At 43.0% G+C, this 14,089-nt stretch overlaps 1 protein-coding gene across 2 annotated transcripts in view; it reads left to right on the forward strand.

Annotated features, from left to right (window-relative positions):
* The window catches only part of LOC110528980 (cadherin EGF LAG seven-pass G-type receptor 2), an 85,536-nt gene that overhangs the window by 50,584 nt on the left and 20,863 nt on the right, over positions 1 to 14,089 (forward strand). For both annotated transcript variants that reach the window (XM_090241303.1, XM_090241304.1), the window contains exons 4-8: positions 4,242 to 4,357; positions 4,519 to 4,607; positions 9,294 to 9,451; positions 11,914 to 12,077; positions 12,292 to 12,417. In XM_090241303.1, the coding sequence (XP_090097429.1) occupies positions 4,242 to 4,357; positions 4,519 to 4,607; positions 9,294 to 9,451; positions 11,914 to 12,077; positions 12,292 to 12,417 (653 nt within the window). The remainder of the gene's footprint in view (positions 1 to 4,241; positions 4,358 to 4,518; positions 4,608 to 9,293; positions 9,452 to 11,913; positions 12,078 to 12,291; positions 12,418 to 14,089) is intronic.

Below are 14,089 nucleotides of genomic sequence, written 5' to 3' on the forward strand. Positions count from 1 at the left end.
GCTCCCAGAGCTGTGAAGAAGGTGGGGTGTACAGCTGGGGATATAACAGCTAAGACCCAGCAGGCTGTCTGTCAGGCGTATCTGTTACCTGAACCTGGCTTGATCAGGTTACTGTTGTAAAGAGCTGTTCTCATGGGGAAACCGCCCAGTGAGTTGGAGCCTGTAGACGGGACTGCAGTAGAGATAGTTAGCAGGAAGTGTGTTGAAGGGGAGAGTTGAAAGTGTTTCTATAGCAAGGTTTACATCCAATTGGCGTCAGATTTTCATGTGAATATTCTAAAATCTGCATAAAATTATGCATTTGCCCACCAGAGAAGTGTTTTCATCAAATTGTCTTGTGGATAAAAGACTGTAATGATGTAGTGCACATAAAATAACTTTTGCGGTTAAATTCCCATAAATGGTGTTTCCACCACATTTTCAACTCTACTGATGTTTATTTCACTAAACATGTTGTGTTATATAGTGAATGTGCCCACTCTGGTCTTGGCATGTGGGCTCTAGCTAACAGCTCACAGATGTGTGGGTTTAGCCTACTATATGATGAGATTATTATGGACAAAAAGAGCAACATTATTTTAATTTGTTAAACGGCAGCCAAGCATCGATCATCATGTCATCAGAATAAGACCCTCGATATTTTCTGAAAGCAGCATCAAGCTCATCACAGTGCACTTTCACCACCCTGTGAAGTGCATCATAACTTATTTCATCTGTAGCCCAATAAACTGCATGCGTTCCCGAGTCGTATTGGGAGGACCACATAATATCATCGTGTGACTCCCAAGTTTACTTTGATATGAATGTTTGCCCATAAAGGTGTTTCCACCGGCATTTCTGGCATCATACATTTTACCAACACAAGAATATCCCACCTTTGGGTGGGGGGTGGGGGTGATCTTGAAGCAGTGTTCACAAGCCTTTAAAACCTATTCATTTATGACTACTACAACATCTTGATGATAACCATTTTCCCCTCTTATTATTAGCATACGATCTAACACAGGAGATATTCTGTTTCAGATATTCAGTGTTATTCAGATGGAGCTGGTGTGTTTCTCTCCTCTTCCCTCTCTGAGGTCATGATGATCATTCTCCTCAGTAAGCAGGTCAGCAGTGCTGTGCCCCATGGTTACACTCCAGCTCTGGATTAATGCATGCACATTTCCACAATGACACACACACACACAACGCATACATTACATGCGCACAAATACACGCCCACATCCTCCCAACATTCAACCAAAATATCTCCCTGCATGTTCTGAGAGCATCCTGAGACACTGGATTTCAGATCTCTGGAATCTCACCCTCATTTGAAAAAGAAGTCAGTAGGCTTCCATCCGTCTGACACGGTCTCCATCTGAACAGGCAGATGCTGCCTACAAGCGCTAACGAGTCACACCAGTCACACAGACGACAGGGCTCTCAGTTCTCCCACAGGTGTTCAGAATGTTCCAAGTGTCAAGCAGAACAGGTTCACTGTGTGGTCCCCTAGGACAGGAATGAGGGGAAATGATTTTCTGTCTTCATAATTTTCTGTCAACCTTTGCAGTTTGCCTGGACTGCAATATGATTATATAAGATAAACTGTATATACAAAAGTATGCGGACACCACTTCAAATTAGTGGATTTGACATGTATAAAATTGAGCACACAGGCATGCAATCTCCATAGACAAACATTGGCAGTAGAATGGCCTTACTGAAGAGCCACATGGCACCGTCATAGGATGCCACTTGTCCAACAAGTCAGTTCGTAAAATGTCTGCCCTGCTGGAGCTGCCCCGGTAAACTGTAAGTGCTGTCATTGTGAAGTGGTAACGTCTAGGAGCAACAACGGCACAGACGCAAAGTGGTAGGTCACACAAGCTCACAGAATGGGACTGCCGAGTGTCTTCAGTTGCAACACTCACTACCAAACTGCCACTGGAAGCAATTTCAGCACAAAAACTGTTTGGGAGCTCCTAGACGTTTCATGGTGCCCTCGCCGAACAGTTTTTGTGCTGAAATTGCTTCCAGAAGCAGTTTCCATGCCCGAGCAGCCGCACACAAGCCTAAGATCACCATGCCAAGCGTTGGCTGGAGTGGTGTAAAGCTCGCCACCATTCGACACTGGAGCAGGGGAAACGCGCCCCTTAGTTTCAGTGAAGGGAAATCTTAACGCTACAGAATACAATGACATTCTATTCTTCTAACTTTGTGGCAACAGTTTGGGGAACGCTCTTTCCTGTTTCAGCATGAAAATGCCCCCGTGCCCAAAGCAAGGTCCATACAGAAATGGTTTGTCGAGATTGATGTGGAAGAACAGAACTTGACTGGCCTGCACAGTACCCTGACCTCAACCCCATCGAACACCTTTGGGATGATTTGGAACGCCGACTGCACCTAATTGCCCAACATCAGTGCCCGACCTCACTAATGCTCTTGTGGCTGAATGAAAGCAAGTCCCTGTAGCAATGTTCCAACATCTAGTGGAAAGCCTTCCCAGTAGAGTGAAGGTTTTCATAGCAGCAAAGGGGGGACCAACTCCATATTAACGCCCATGATTTTCGGAATGAGATGTTCGACGGGCAGGTGTCCACATACTTTTGGTCATGTCGTTTAACACCATGTCATACATTTACATTGATTTTAATGAGCTCCACTGAGATCTTTTTACCTCTTGTGGTGAATCAAATGAAGACCCTTTAGAACTCAATGTGACCCAATGATTTGATGCCTTTGTAAAACCAGTGTGGTTTTATTTTATGCCCTGTGGTCTCCGCGGTTGGACCGTGTCTGTCGTTCCTTGAATCCAATGCGAATGGGAGTGTCAGTGGTGTCGGCTCTGGAAGGAAGCCAGAGAGGCAGGGGTGCACTGGCATGGTCAAATGTGTCCAACTGTGTGTTAACATGACAGTAGCTGACAACACCACAACGACCTCCGGCACTATAAACTAGGTTTCTTGTCATTGTGTCTTCAGAAATAAAAGTCTAAATGCAGATTGGGATACCTATTCTGAATGCATTCAACTGAAATGTGTCTTCCACATTTAACCCAATTGTGGTTGTTTAGTGCCTGTTTTTATATACTCCTCTTTGAGAAAACATCATCAAATGTTTTTTTTTCTGTGGTTATACAGTAACTACCTCATTTCTGCCTAGTTCCTCCTCTGTTTAAAATAATCTCCTCATTGCTGCAAACCATCAATATCATTCTGAGCCAGTCTATTTCCATATTATACTGTAAAGCACCTGCATTATGCTTCCTGCATCAGTTTAGTGTAGTGTTTATTATGCTGTAGCGTTGACATTGTATTTGATTGTTACTTCTTATCAGAACATATTTTCATCTCTGTGTGTAGTCACTATCCACCTCATGCTGTCTCTGAGTTTTTGGGGTATATGCGCCATGCCTACCTGCAGATAGTCTCAGACAAAGAACGGTGCTCGGCGGTAGTTAACCCTGTTGGGTGCTCAGTGATCCATGGAGAACTGCTGCGGTGTTAAATCTAGCCATCTCTGCTCCTCAAAGGGGAATCACGAGGCAGAGTGCATCAATAAACCCTCCTAGTAATAAAATAGGACAGGAAAACAGTTGTTTTCTGGTGCGTTTAAAATCCGTATCCTCTGCTATAGTAGGGCATGTCAGTCAGTACACTGTCTTCCTCGTGTCGAGGGTACTGGATGAGCTTCTATATGGGCATGTCAGTCAGTACACTGTCTTCCTCGTGTCGAGGGTACTGGATGAGCTTCTATATGGGTATGTCAGTCAGTACACTGTCTTCCTCGTGTCGAGGGTACTGGATGAGCTTCTATATGGGCATGTCAGTCAGTACACTGTCTTCCTCGTGTCGAGGGTACTGGATGAGCTTCTATATGGGCATGTCAGTCAGTACACTGTCTTCCTCGTGTCGAGGGTACTGGATGAGCTTCTATATGGGTATGAAAAGGCTCCACCTCATATTGATACAGAACCATTTACACATGTTGCTGAGATCTTCACTGATCAATGTGAATGTTGAAAAGGCGTATTTATTGTAGAAATGATTTGTTATATTTACAGAAGTATGCCCTTATGCCCACAGTACAATGAGTATGGCAAACTCCTGTGTGTAGAAATATACTGCCTTGAATGCATCTTGTTTTTGTTTTTTTCTCACAAAGACCTCTCTTCACTGAAAAGATTGTTTACTCTGTCTTGGTGTCTTTGGCTGTGAATGGACTCTTTGTGAGCCCAGTTTCTTTCTGTCTTCCAGGTTTGCCACGAAGGAGCCAAACGGTTTGTTACTCTACAATGGTCGCTTCAACGAGAAGCATGACTTCATCGCTGTGGAAATCGTCAACGAGCAGATCCAGCTCACCTTCTCTGCAGGTAGGAGGCAATCTGTTAGTGCACGTCAGCCAATTTACCCCAAATCTACATTTGGTTGTTATTGAAATATCAACATGTGATTATTGTGACAGGTGTTGACCCACTGAAGCCCTGATTCAATGATGTTTAAGTAACTTTTGCGGGCGGTTTCATTTGTTAAGGTGAGACCAAGACGACTGTGTCACCCCACATCCTTGGAGGTGTCAGTGATGGCCAGTGGCATGTGGTCCAAGTTTACTACTACAACAAGGTATGTCAGAGATAAACCTGCGATGGGCTGGTCCTTGTGATCCTACAAGATATAGACTGGTTCAACACTAGACAAACACAGATTTTCTGGGTCTGGGCTGAGATATAACTTGGGTCTAGACTAGCGTCTGCTGAGTCCCCAACAACTGGATGTTCCTGTTTTCAGGGGAAATGGAAAGAGAGCCTCTGATGCAACTTCTGCTTTTGGATGTGATTAACAAGACCCCACTCCATCTTAACTCCTCCTTCACATTTACTGGATTGGCTGAATTCCCTACAAGACTAGTATTTAGGGAATCTAGTTTCAGGTGTTTCTTTTACTCCTGCTACTTTAGGTTAAGTCTAGACTGACTTGAGCTCTTTTGGGTGCAAAGGTCAGACTAGGCTACTGAAAAGTCCCACTATAAACTTGGCTTCATCAGACCCCATTGTGAAACAGTGAACAGGACTAAGAGCAGGTCATTTCCAACATCAGTACATGCCCAAACTGAATTATGTTTCTCTTACCACAGACTTGAAATGGGAGACATCAAAATACCAGACATATTTTCTTAACATATTTGGCCCTGCAATTGACTTGCATACCGGTAATTGATTTATGGATGTTGTATAGTTTTGTGAGTAGAAAGACTTGTACGTTCTGGTAGAACTGGATATATATTTATACTGTACTTAGTGTCCTGTTAATTACATATCTATTTATACTAGACCAGCAGTACTTCGTCAAGTATCTGACAGTGGCTGTCTATAGAGTGATGAGGGTAGTGATTCTAATTGGACCACACTGGGAGTAGAATACCCTGAGTCCTCTGTGGAGCTTTTACTTTGCTGCTTCCTGTTAGAACTGCTGCTGTGTCATTCCAGAGAACTACCGTTGATGGGACAGTGGAATGGGAAGCTTGCCAGACAGACATGCGAGGAGTGAGAGCTGGAAAGAAAGGGGAAAGGAGGGATGAGACAGCCAAACAGAGAAAGTGAGAGAGACAGTAGAAAAGCGTGGGAGGAATAATACAACATAAAAATAAAAACTCTCCATACAAACGAGATATAAGCTTCACAACGGTTTTATTTCCATATCAATAAGTGAAGAATGCAAGAATGCACCCCACTACCCTTCCTCCGTTATCCCCATCCTTTTCAGATGTCCCCCAAACCCCCCCCCAGACCAACACACAGGATGTTACATTTTAATCTATTCAGGAAGTCACTTTGCATCATAAAGCTGTTGCTAGGCGACCTCTCAAGTGTGGATATTCTATTCATGGTCTATGATAACATGGCCCTGTCAGATTCCAGCCAGCAGAATATGAGGGAACACAACATTTCGTGGGCCATTGGAGGAAAGGTTTTGGTTCCCCTCAAAGTGGGGACATTATTCTCTCATGAATCACTTGTTGACTTGTTGGTTTGTAAAAGTTTGTTTTAACGTTGACCTAGTCGTTTTTAGATTAAACAGACAATGATAATCTCCAGTGACCTACAAAGTGTTCCTGTTGAGTGCCCACCATGCCAACTGTTTTGTTTACTATCACATTTTACCAGCTAGTTTCCTACTCATAATTTGCGCAATACAAAGCATGAAGTCAATAACATTTAACAACCATCATTTTAGGCAGAGGCCCAGACCAATGGAAGGGACATATTCCTAGAAAACTGTCCAGAGATCATTCAGGGGCCTAGTTGAACTAATCCCCCAAAATCCAGCGAGTCTTGGAGGTAGAATGATGGCTCCTCCCCTCTGAGGTATCCCACGCCGGCAGGCCCTCCCCAGCCTGTCCCTGTCCACGGGGGGTAGGTGGGATGAGGTGGGGGGGGGGGCATTTTAGATTGAAATGTGCCTTTCAGGGGAAAGGGGGAGTGTGGAGAATGGCAATGACCACTGCCTTTGTGCTTCGCTCGGCCTCCAATGGGACCATGGGTAGTGAATGATGCGGCCCCGGGGAAGGTGCACGGGAGAGGAGCGAGGAAACAGGGCAGGAGAGGAGCGAAAAGAAAGGCAAGAGAGAAGAATTGACTTGGGCTTTGAGCGGGACACTGCGCTTCAGGGCTCACCACTCTGGTTGCTATGGTGTTTCCAATCAATCTCAGATCTCATATTACTGTTTGCTCCCATGCCCCTCTTGTCTAACCCTGTCATCATGGATGATGGTGAACTCATATTCCCAGGATTCCCTGTCACCCTGTTGTGAGGGGAAACGTGGTTAATGTATTCCTGAGTAAATATGTGCTCTCCAATCATCTCTGACAGGCAGAGGCTTTGTGTAGCAGACAGAGCGGCTGACAGACATTAGTAGAGAGGCATTACAGGAGAGTCAACAACCGTGTAGTTCAGCAAGCCAGGGGCTGCTGGGAGCGAAGGCCCAATGTTTAGTTCGGTGAAAGAACCAGCGAATCTGGACCACAGTCTGTTCCAGACCTTTCTCAACTGAGGGGAACTGTGGAAAAGAGCGTGTCGGATGATTTGGTGTGTGACCATTCTAACAGACCATCTCACACTGCCGGTTTGTGTGTTTGTGTGTTTGTTTCAAAGTCCCAACAAATGAGTTTCCCACTGCTTCACCAGGGGTCAACTAAAGGATAAAGGCATTTTGTTCAACAATTAGTGTATGGAAGGTTTTGAGGTTTATAGGTTCATTCTATCTTTCTAGTAGCCTGATGCGTTGTGAATAATGAAATGCATTTGCAAGTATTTCAGACTCAAATCAGCAAAGCAAATAATCCTGTTGGCCAGTTATTAGGTATGATAATAAGGCCTAATGGGAGACCGAAGAGGTGTTTAAAGACGAGGGCTCATGTTTGAGCAGTGCAGTGGGACAATGTAATTAAGTCTTCATCGTCTCTGACACACAGGCCAGCCATCAGTGATCACAAAACCCACAATGAACTCCACCAGTATTCAGCTTCTCACAGACAACCCCTCAATGGGACAGCTGTATTAATAGCACGCTGAAGGCACAGATAGAATCTAATCTACTTACTGGATTGGGGGATACAGGGTTGAAAGGAGAACCATGTGTCTACGGTGCTCCAGGGAGATGTTCTGTGGCAGGGTCTCTGTATTCGGTGTTCCAGGGAGATGGGATGGGACTCTACTGTCATGACCTACAATATTACAGCTGGTTAGATACGTTATGTCAGCAGTGTCTGTGTGTGTAAGACCCACCTTATTTTCCATTTGTCTGGTCTTTATTCTTAGCCCCTTTGATTAAAGGGCTCAGACAGTTATTATGGAAACTGCAGGAACATGTAGCAAAAATGGCTTATGGTATCATGAGGTTATGCTATGAATAAATTGAGGTATTTGTGCATTCCTCATTTCTCAACAATCAGGCTACCCAGGGCATCATATCCTTCTTGTACTCCACACTGCACAGATAATAATCCTATCTGGTCTGTCCACAGCTCAGTGTCCGGCCCCAGGCCTGGTCAGTCAACAGAGGGTGGTCGGTGGAATGGATCCTCTCATCACAGTGCTGCTAGCATAGCCGTTACTGACACAAGCTCTAACTGGGCTGGCGGTCAATATGAGCTCTGTGTGACCTGGGGGAAACGCTTGTGTTTGTGACCTTTATTGACAGGATCGTTACCCCCCCGCCCCTCCTCCTGTTTCTCCCTCCATTGATTCCTCACACAATGAAAGAGATCCTTTGTGGAGAAGAAGACCGTTACTGTCCTGCTGAGCCAGGCTTCTCCACCGTGTCTGTGCCCCTTGTCCCAGCCTCTGACTTGAACTCTGGCTGTTTTGACTTTAAATTATTAAAGCACTGAAAACAATTATGATTAAGTAAATTGGGGTGATATTTAAGAATACTGTAGGTCTGAACATAAAAGCTAGTGGCGGAAATTTTACTTCAGAATTGATTCAAACGTTTCATTAGGATTGTTAAAGCTTCTTAACTTCTTTAAATGTGTGAAATTGTTTCAAGTCTTTTCGTTGTTAATTGAAGCACTTGACTTGAGAAAATCCTTATCTCTAGGGTGAATGTTTCAATGAGAGAGAGTTTTTTTAATGCTAGTGTTTTCTCTTGATATTTTGCATTTGATTGAAATAGAAATGTGATTAGTGCGTTTTTGACACCATATAAGACAGATTTTGTTAAGATCGCACAATGCTGAGATATGTGTAATTAGCAACCCTCAGGCAACCCTCAGGCAGACAAGCAGTCTATGTGCTGATCAGCCAAAAAATACTTTACAGTGACACACGCAAGAAACAATGAGATGGATATTATGAGACAAAAAATAATCTTCATATTTACTTTCCTTTTCTATTCTTGAATGTTCTCTTCTGTAACTTGAGGAAGAAGAAACCTTAAGTATTAGTATATTTTTAGCATCAAGCCGTCATTGAGATGCACCTGTGACAGAGAATGCTCTTATGGACACTCCCAGAAGGCTGATTATAGCTTAATGTGTGCGTTTCCTGTCTATCTCGCTATCGATAACCAAGCACTACTTACCCAGTATATGTCAACCTTCTGCCCAAACACATACAGTATTTCCCTTTTGGGAAGGACATTTTGATTTGGAATAATGGCACTTATAAATGCTGCCCTGTTTAGAAACTCCTGTCACCCATGTGCTGCTATTTACAGTAGTTTGTCAGGTGAATTCCTCCCGACCTGCTGTAGGTGTTCTGTCCATAACACTAGAGCCAAACTCAACAACTCCTCCTCTCTCCTCACAGCCAATCATAAACCAAGCCGGCATGCCCCAGGGTCCTTCTGACCAGAAGGTTGTCGTAGTATCCGTGGACAACTGTGACACCTCAGTGGCGCTGCGATTTGGTCATGTGATCGGGAACTACACCTGCTCTGCCCAGGGCAGCCAATCAGGATCCAAAAAGTAAGGAAATGGGAGGGGCTTACGGGTATTTAATTGTGCAGTGTTATCTGCCAACAGATAGTAGAGCTGAGTAAAAGCAATATTAGCCATTTGAAGCCATGAATTCTGTTTTTACATTTTGCCACAAGCTGAACTTAACCTCTTGATTTAGTGTACTATTGTACTATCATGACCCCAAGAGAGAGAAAGAGATCCCAATTGGCTTTCCTGAGCTAAACATGGCCCTCATTATGGGTTATCTACAGAAATGGTTTTCAACTAAAGTCTTCACCTCCAGAATGTTAAGCATCGTAAACATATTTTGATTCTGTGGGGTTTTCCTCCGTGGAAAAAAAACTCAAGCTGCAAAATGTGTGTGATTAAATATTTTATGAACACTGTTCTGGTGTTTATGATGTGTTGTGGTATAGAAGCCGAGCTAAATGTTTATGATGTGTTGTGGTATAGAAGTCAAGCTAAATGTTTATGATGTGTTGTGGTATAGAAGCCGAGCTAAATGTTTATGATGTGTTGTGGTATAGAAGCCGAGCTAAATGTTTATGATGTGTTGTGGTATAGAAGCCAAGCTAAATGTTTATGATGTGTTGTGGTATAGAAGCAGAGCTAAATGTTTATGATGTGTTGTGGTATAGAAGCCGAGCTAAATGTTTATGATGTGTTGTGGTATAGAAGTCGAGCTAAATGTTTATGATGTGTTGTGGTATAGAAGCCAAGCTAAATGTTTATGATGTGTTGTGGTATAGAAGCCGAGCTAAATGTTTATGATGTGTTGTGGTATAGAAGTCGAGCTAAATGTTTATGATGTGTTGTGGTATAGAAGCCAAGCTAAATGTTTATGATGTGTTGTGGTATAGAAGCAGAGCTAAATGTTTATGATGTGTTGTGGTATAGAAGTCGAGCTAAATGTTTATGATGTGTTGTGGTATAGAAGTCGAGCTAAATGTTTATGATGTGTTGTGGTATAGAAGTCGAGCTAAATGTTTATGATGTGTTGTGGTATAGAAGTCGAGCTAAATGTTTATGATGTGTTGTGGTATAGAAGTCGAGCTAAATGTTTATGATGTGTTGTGGTATAGAAGTCGAGCTAAATGTTTATGATGTGTTGTGGTATAGAAGTCGAGCTAAATGTTTATGATGTGTTGTGGTATAGAAGTCGAGCTAAATGTTTATGATGTGTTGTGGTATAGAAGTCGAGCTAAATGTTTATGATGTGTTGTGGTATAGAAGCCGAGCTAAATGTTTATGATGTGTTGTGGTATAGAAGCCGAGCTAAATGTTTATGATGTGTTGTGGTATAGAAGTCGAGCTAAATGTTTATGATGTGTTGTGGTATAGAAGTCAGGCTAAATGTTTATGATGTGTTGTGGTATAGAAGTCTAGCTAAATGTTTATGATGTGTTGTGGTATAGAAGTCAAGCTAAATGTTTATGATGTGTTGTGGTATAGAAGTCGAGCTAAATGTTTATGATGTGTTGTGGTATAGAAGTCAAGCTAAATGTTTATGATGTGTTGTGGTATAGAAGTCGAGCTAAATGTTTATGATGTGTTGTGGTATAGAAGTCGAGCTAAATGTTTATGATGTGTTGTGGTATAGAAGTCGAGCTAAATGTTTATGATGTGTTGTGGTATAGAAGTCGAGCTAAATGTTTATGATGTGTTGTGGTATAGAAGTCGAGCTAAATGTTTATGATGTGTTGTGGTATAGAAGCCGAGCTAAATGTTTATGATGTGTTGTGGTATAGAAGCCGAGCTAAATGTTTATGATGTGTTGTGGTATAGAAGTCGAGCTAAATGTTTATGATGTGTTGTGGTATAGAAGTCGAGCTAAATGTTTATGATGTGTTGTGGTATAGAAGTCGAGCTAAATGTTTATGATGTGTTGTGGTATAGAAGTCAAGCTAAATGTTTATGATGTGTTGTGGTATAGAAGTCAAGCTAAATGTTTATGATGTGTTCTGGTATAGAAGTCGAGCTAAATGTTTATGATGTGTTGTGGTATAGAAGCCGAGCTAAATGTTTATGATGTGTTGTGGTATAGAAGTCGAGCTAAATGTTTATGATGTGTTGTGGTATAGAAGTCGAGCTAAATGTTTATGATGTGTTGTGGTATAGAAGCCGAGCTAAATGTTTATGATGTGTTGTGGTATAGAAGTCGAGCTAAATGTTTATGATGTGTTGTGGTATAGAAGCCAAGCTAAATGTTTATGATGTGTTGTGGTATAGAAGCCGAGCTAAATGTTTATGATGTGTTGTGGTATAGAAGTCGAGCTAAATGTTTATGATGTGTTGTGGTATAGAAGTCGAGCTAAATGTTTATGATGTGTTGTGGTATAGAAGTCGAGCTAAATGTTTATGATGTGTTGTGGTATAGAAGTCGAGCTAAATGTTTATGATGTGTTGTGGTATAGAAGCAGAGTGGTGTCAGCTTCTAAATGTTTCTGTGTCCTGTCTGTCTGCTGGAGGTCTTTGGACCTGACTGGTCCTCTCCTCCTGGGGGGCGTGCCCAAACTGCCTGAGGACTTCCCTATCCAGAACCGCCAGTTTGTGGGCTGCATGAAGGACCTGAGGATCGACAACCGCCACATCGACATGGCTAGCTTCATCGCTAACAACGGCACCCTGCCGGGTCAGTAACCTTGCACATTACCATTGGACTGAACCATTTTGATACCGTTTTGTTGCCATCCACACAAGGCTACTGTTTTAGTTGAGCACAGTATGAGTTGTGTTGGGCATGTGGATGCACCTTATGTTGTAACTGAAGTTTATGAATCGTTGATTACCTCTTGTCATAATGTGGTTGGTGTGAACTGTTCCTCACATCCCCAATACCTTCCCAGGATGCTCTGCTAAAAGGCACTTCTGCAACAACAACCCGTGTATGAATGGAGGGACCTGTGTCAACCTGTGGGGCTCCTTCAGCTGTGACTGCCCCCTAGGATTCGGAGGCCGGAACTGTGAGAAGGGTAAGAGGTTCAGGGAAGTAACAGCATTGCAGAAGGGTGGAAATCTTCCTCATATGGTTAAAACGTTTGATCAAAGCTAACCAAGTTTTGTTGGCCCCGTGACCTACTGCCATTATAGACCCTTTTAGTCAAGAGGGACTTTACAGGCTGTGCATTAGGACTAAGTGACCCATCAGACAGACAACATCCCTTAGCTCTCCTGACCTAGACTTAACTAGGGTCTTTGTAGTTGATGGACTGTACCATAACTCAACAACCAGGTAGTTACAGTGACACTGGCCATGTCATTTGCTTCTTGGTGCCGTGGTGTTAAGAGCACCTGCTATATTGTATTTTCTTATCATTTTCAAACATGCTTTTTTTGAGTGAACTAGTGTAGATGTAGTGCAGAAACATTTGCATAGACACCATGCACAGGAGATTGTGCAAGCGATGTGAGGATGATGCATAGAGGGAATTGGCAGAGCTCTAAATAACTGAAGTAATCTCTTCATCCTTTTAGCTTTGGCTCTTTCCTGGCACAGATAAAGCCAGTCGTATTTCATTTTGCTGACATGATGGTTTCGTAAGCCCGATGTTCACACTGAGTATTACTGTTTTATTCCAGCCATTTCACAAGGGTTTATGAGGGTCCCATATGTGTGTATGACAGCTGCGATGTGATGTGCCGTAAGCTTTTATGACTCGGTCATGAGAGGGAGCATATTACATTTTACAGCGATACGTTTAAACAGTTACTCTGACTTAACACCTCGGACATGTTTAAGGTGAAGTATTCCGGTTTTCAGGTTTATGGAGGCATGTGTATGTAACAACATTACTAGTGTCCGTTTCTCTTCTCAACTCCTCTCAATGCTCTGCAGCTGTTTGACTTGCTGATTTACAAGCTGGGACAGTTTAAAGAGGAGGGAGGGAGGGGACAATAGGGAAACTACTAAAGAAATAGTAAATTACCCAAAAGCATCCCTGTTTCTGTTCAGAGTGAAATCCAGTGATAAAGGACCACTTCTTTATCACAGTTAGGGAGACAGAGAGGCTGGATGATGAAGGGGAGATGGGGAAAGGGTAAGAGGTGGAGGGAAGAGCAGAGGCTGAAGAACATCTGAAAAAGAGAGCAAAGAGAAGAGGAATGTATAATGTCCTGCAGACTAGTACCAAGCTACTGCTCTGTTTTACATAGTGGGTGTCAATAGCAGGAATGTACATGTTCTACCAAGGCCATTAAATATTCAACGTCATTACAAAGATCACTCTCAAAATAGAACTGTTAAACTTCCAGTGTGTCATAGGATCAGCCATCAGGGGTTAGAGAGGGCATAACGGCCAATAAACATGGAGCAAATCCCCAGCATCTCACTTCCTTTCCCACCATCACTGACTCTGGATGGACAAGGGTGTGGGAGATAAAGTACTTTCATAGTTAATCCCATGAGTCGTCCCCACAGTGACCGTACGTACATATCCCAACCAGAAGCCATGGATTACAGGCAACATCCGCACTGAGCTAAAGGCTAGAGCTGCCGCTTTCAAGGAGCGGGACACTAACCCGGAAGCTTATAAGAAATCCCACTATGCCCTCTGATGAACCATCAAACAGGCCCTGTGTCTCTGTCTCTCTCTGTCAAGCCAGACTGCCCCACAAACACTGTCCCTTTGTCTCATCTCTGTCAAG

Source organism: Oncorhynchus mykiss, chromosome 7, assembly GCF_057628025.1.
Source record: "Oncorhynchus mykiss isolate SJ-2025 chromosome 7, ASM5762802v1, whole genome shotgun sequence".
Taxonomy (NCBI): domain Eukaryota; kingdom Metazoa; phylum Chordata; class Actinopteri; order Salmoniformes; family Salmonidae; genus Oncorhynchus; species Oncorhynchus mykiss.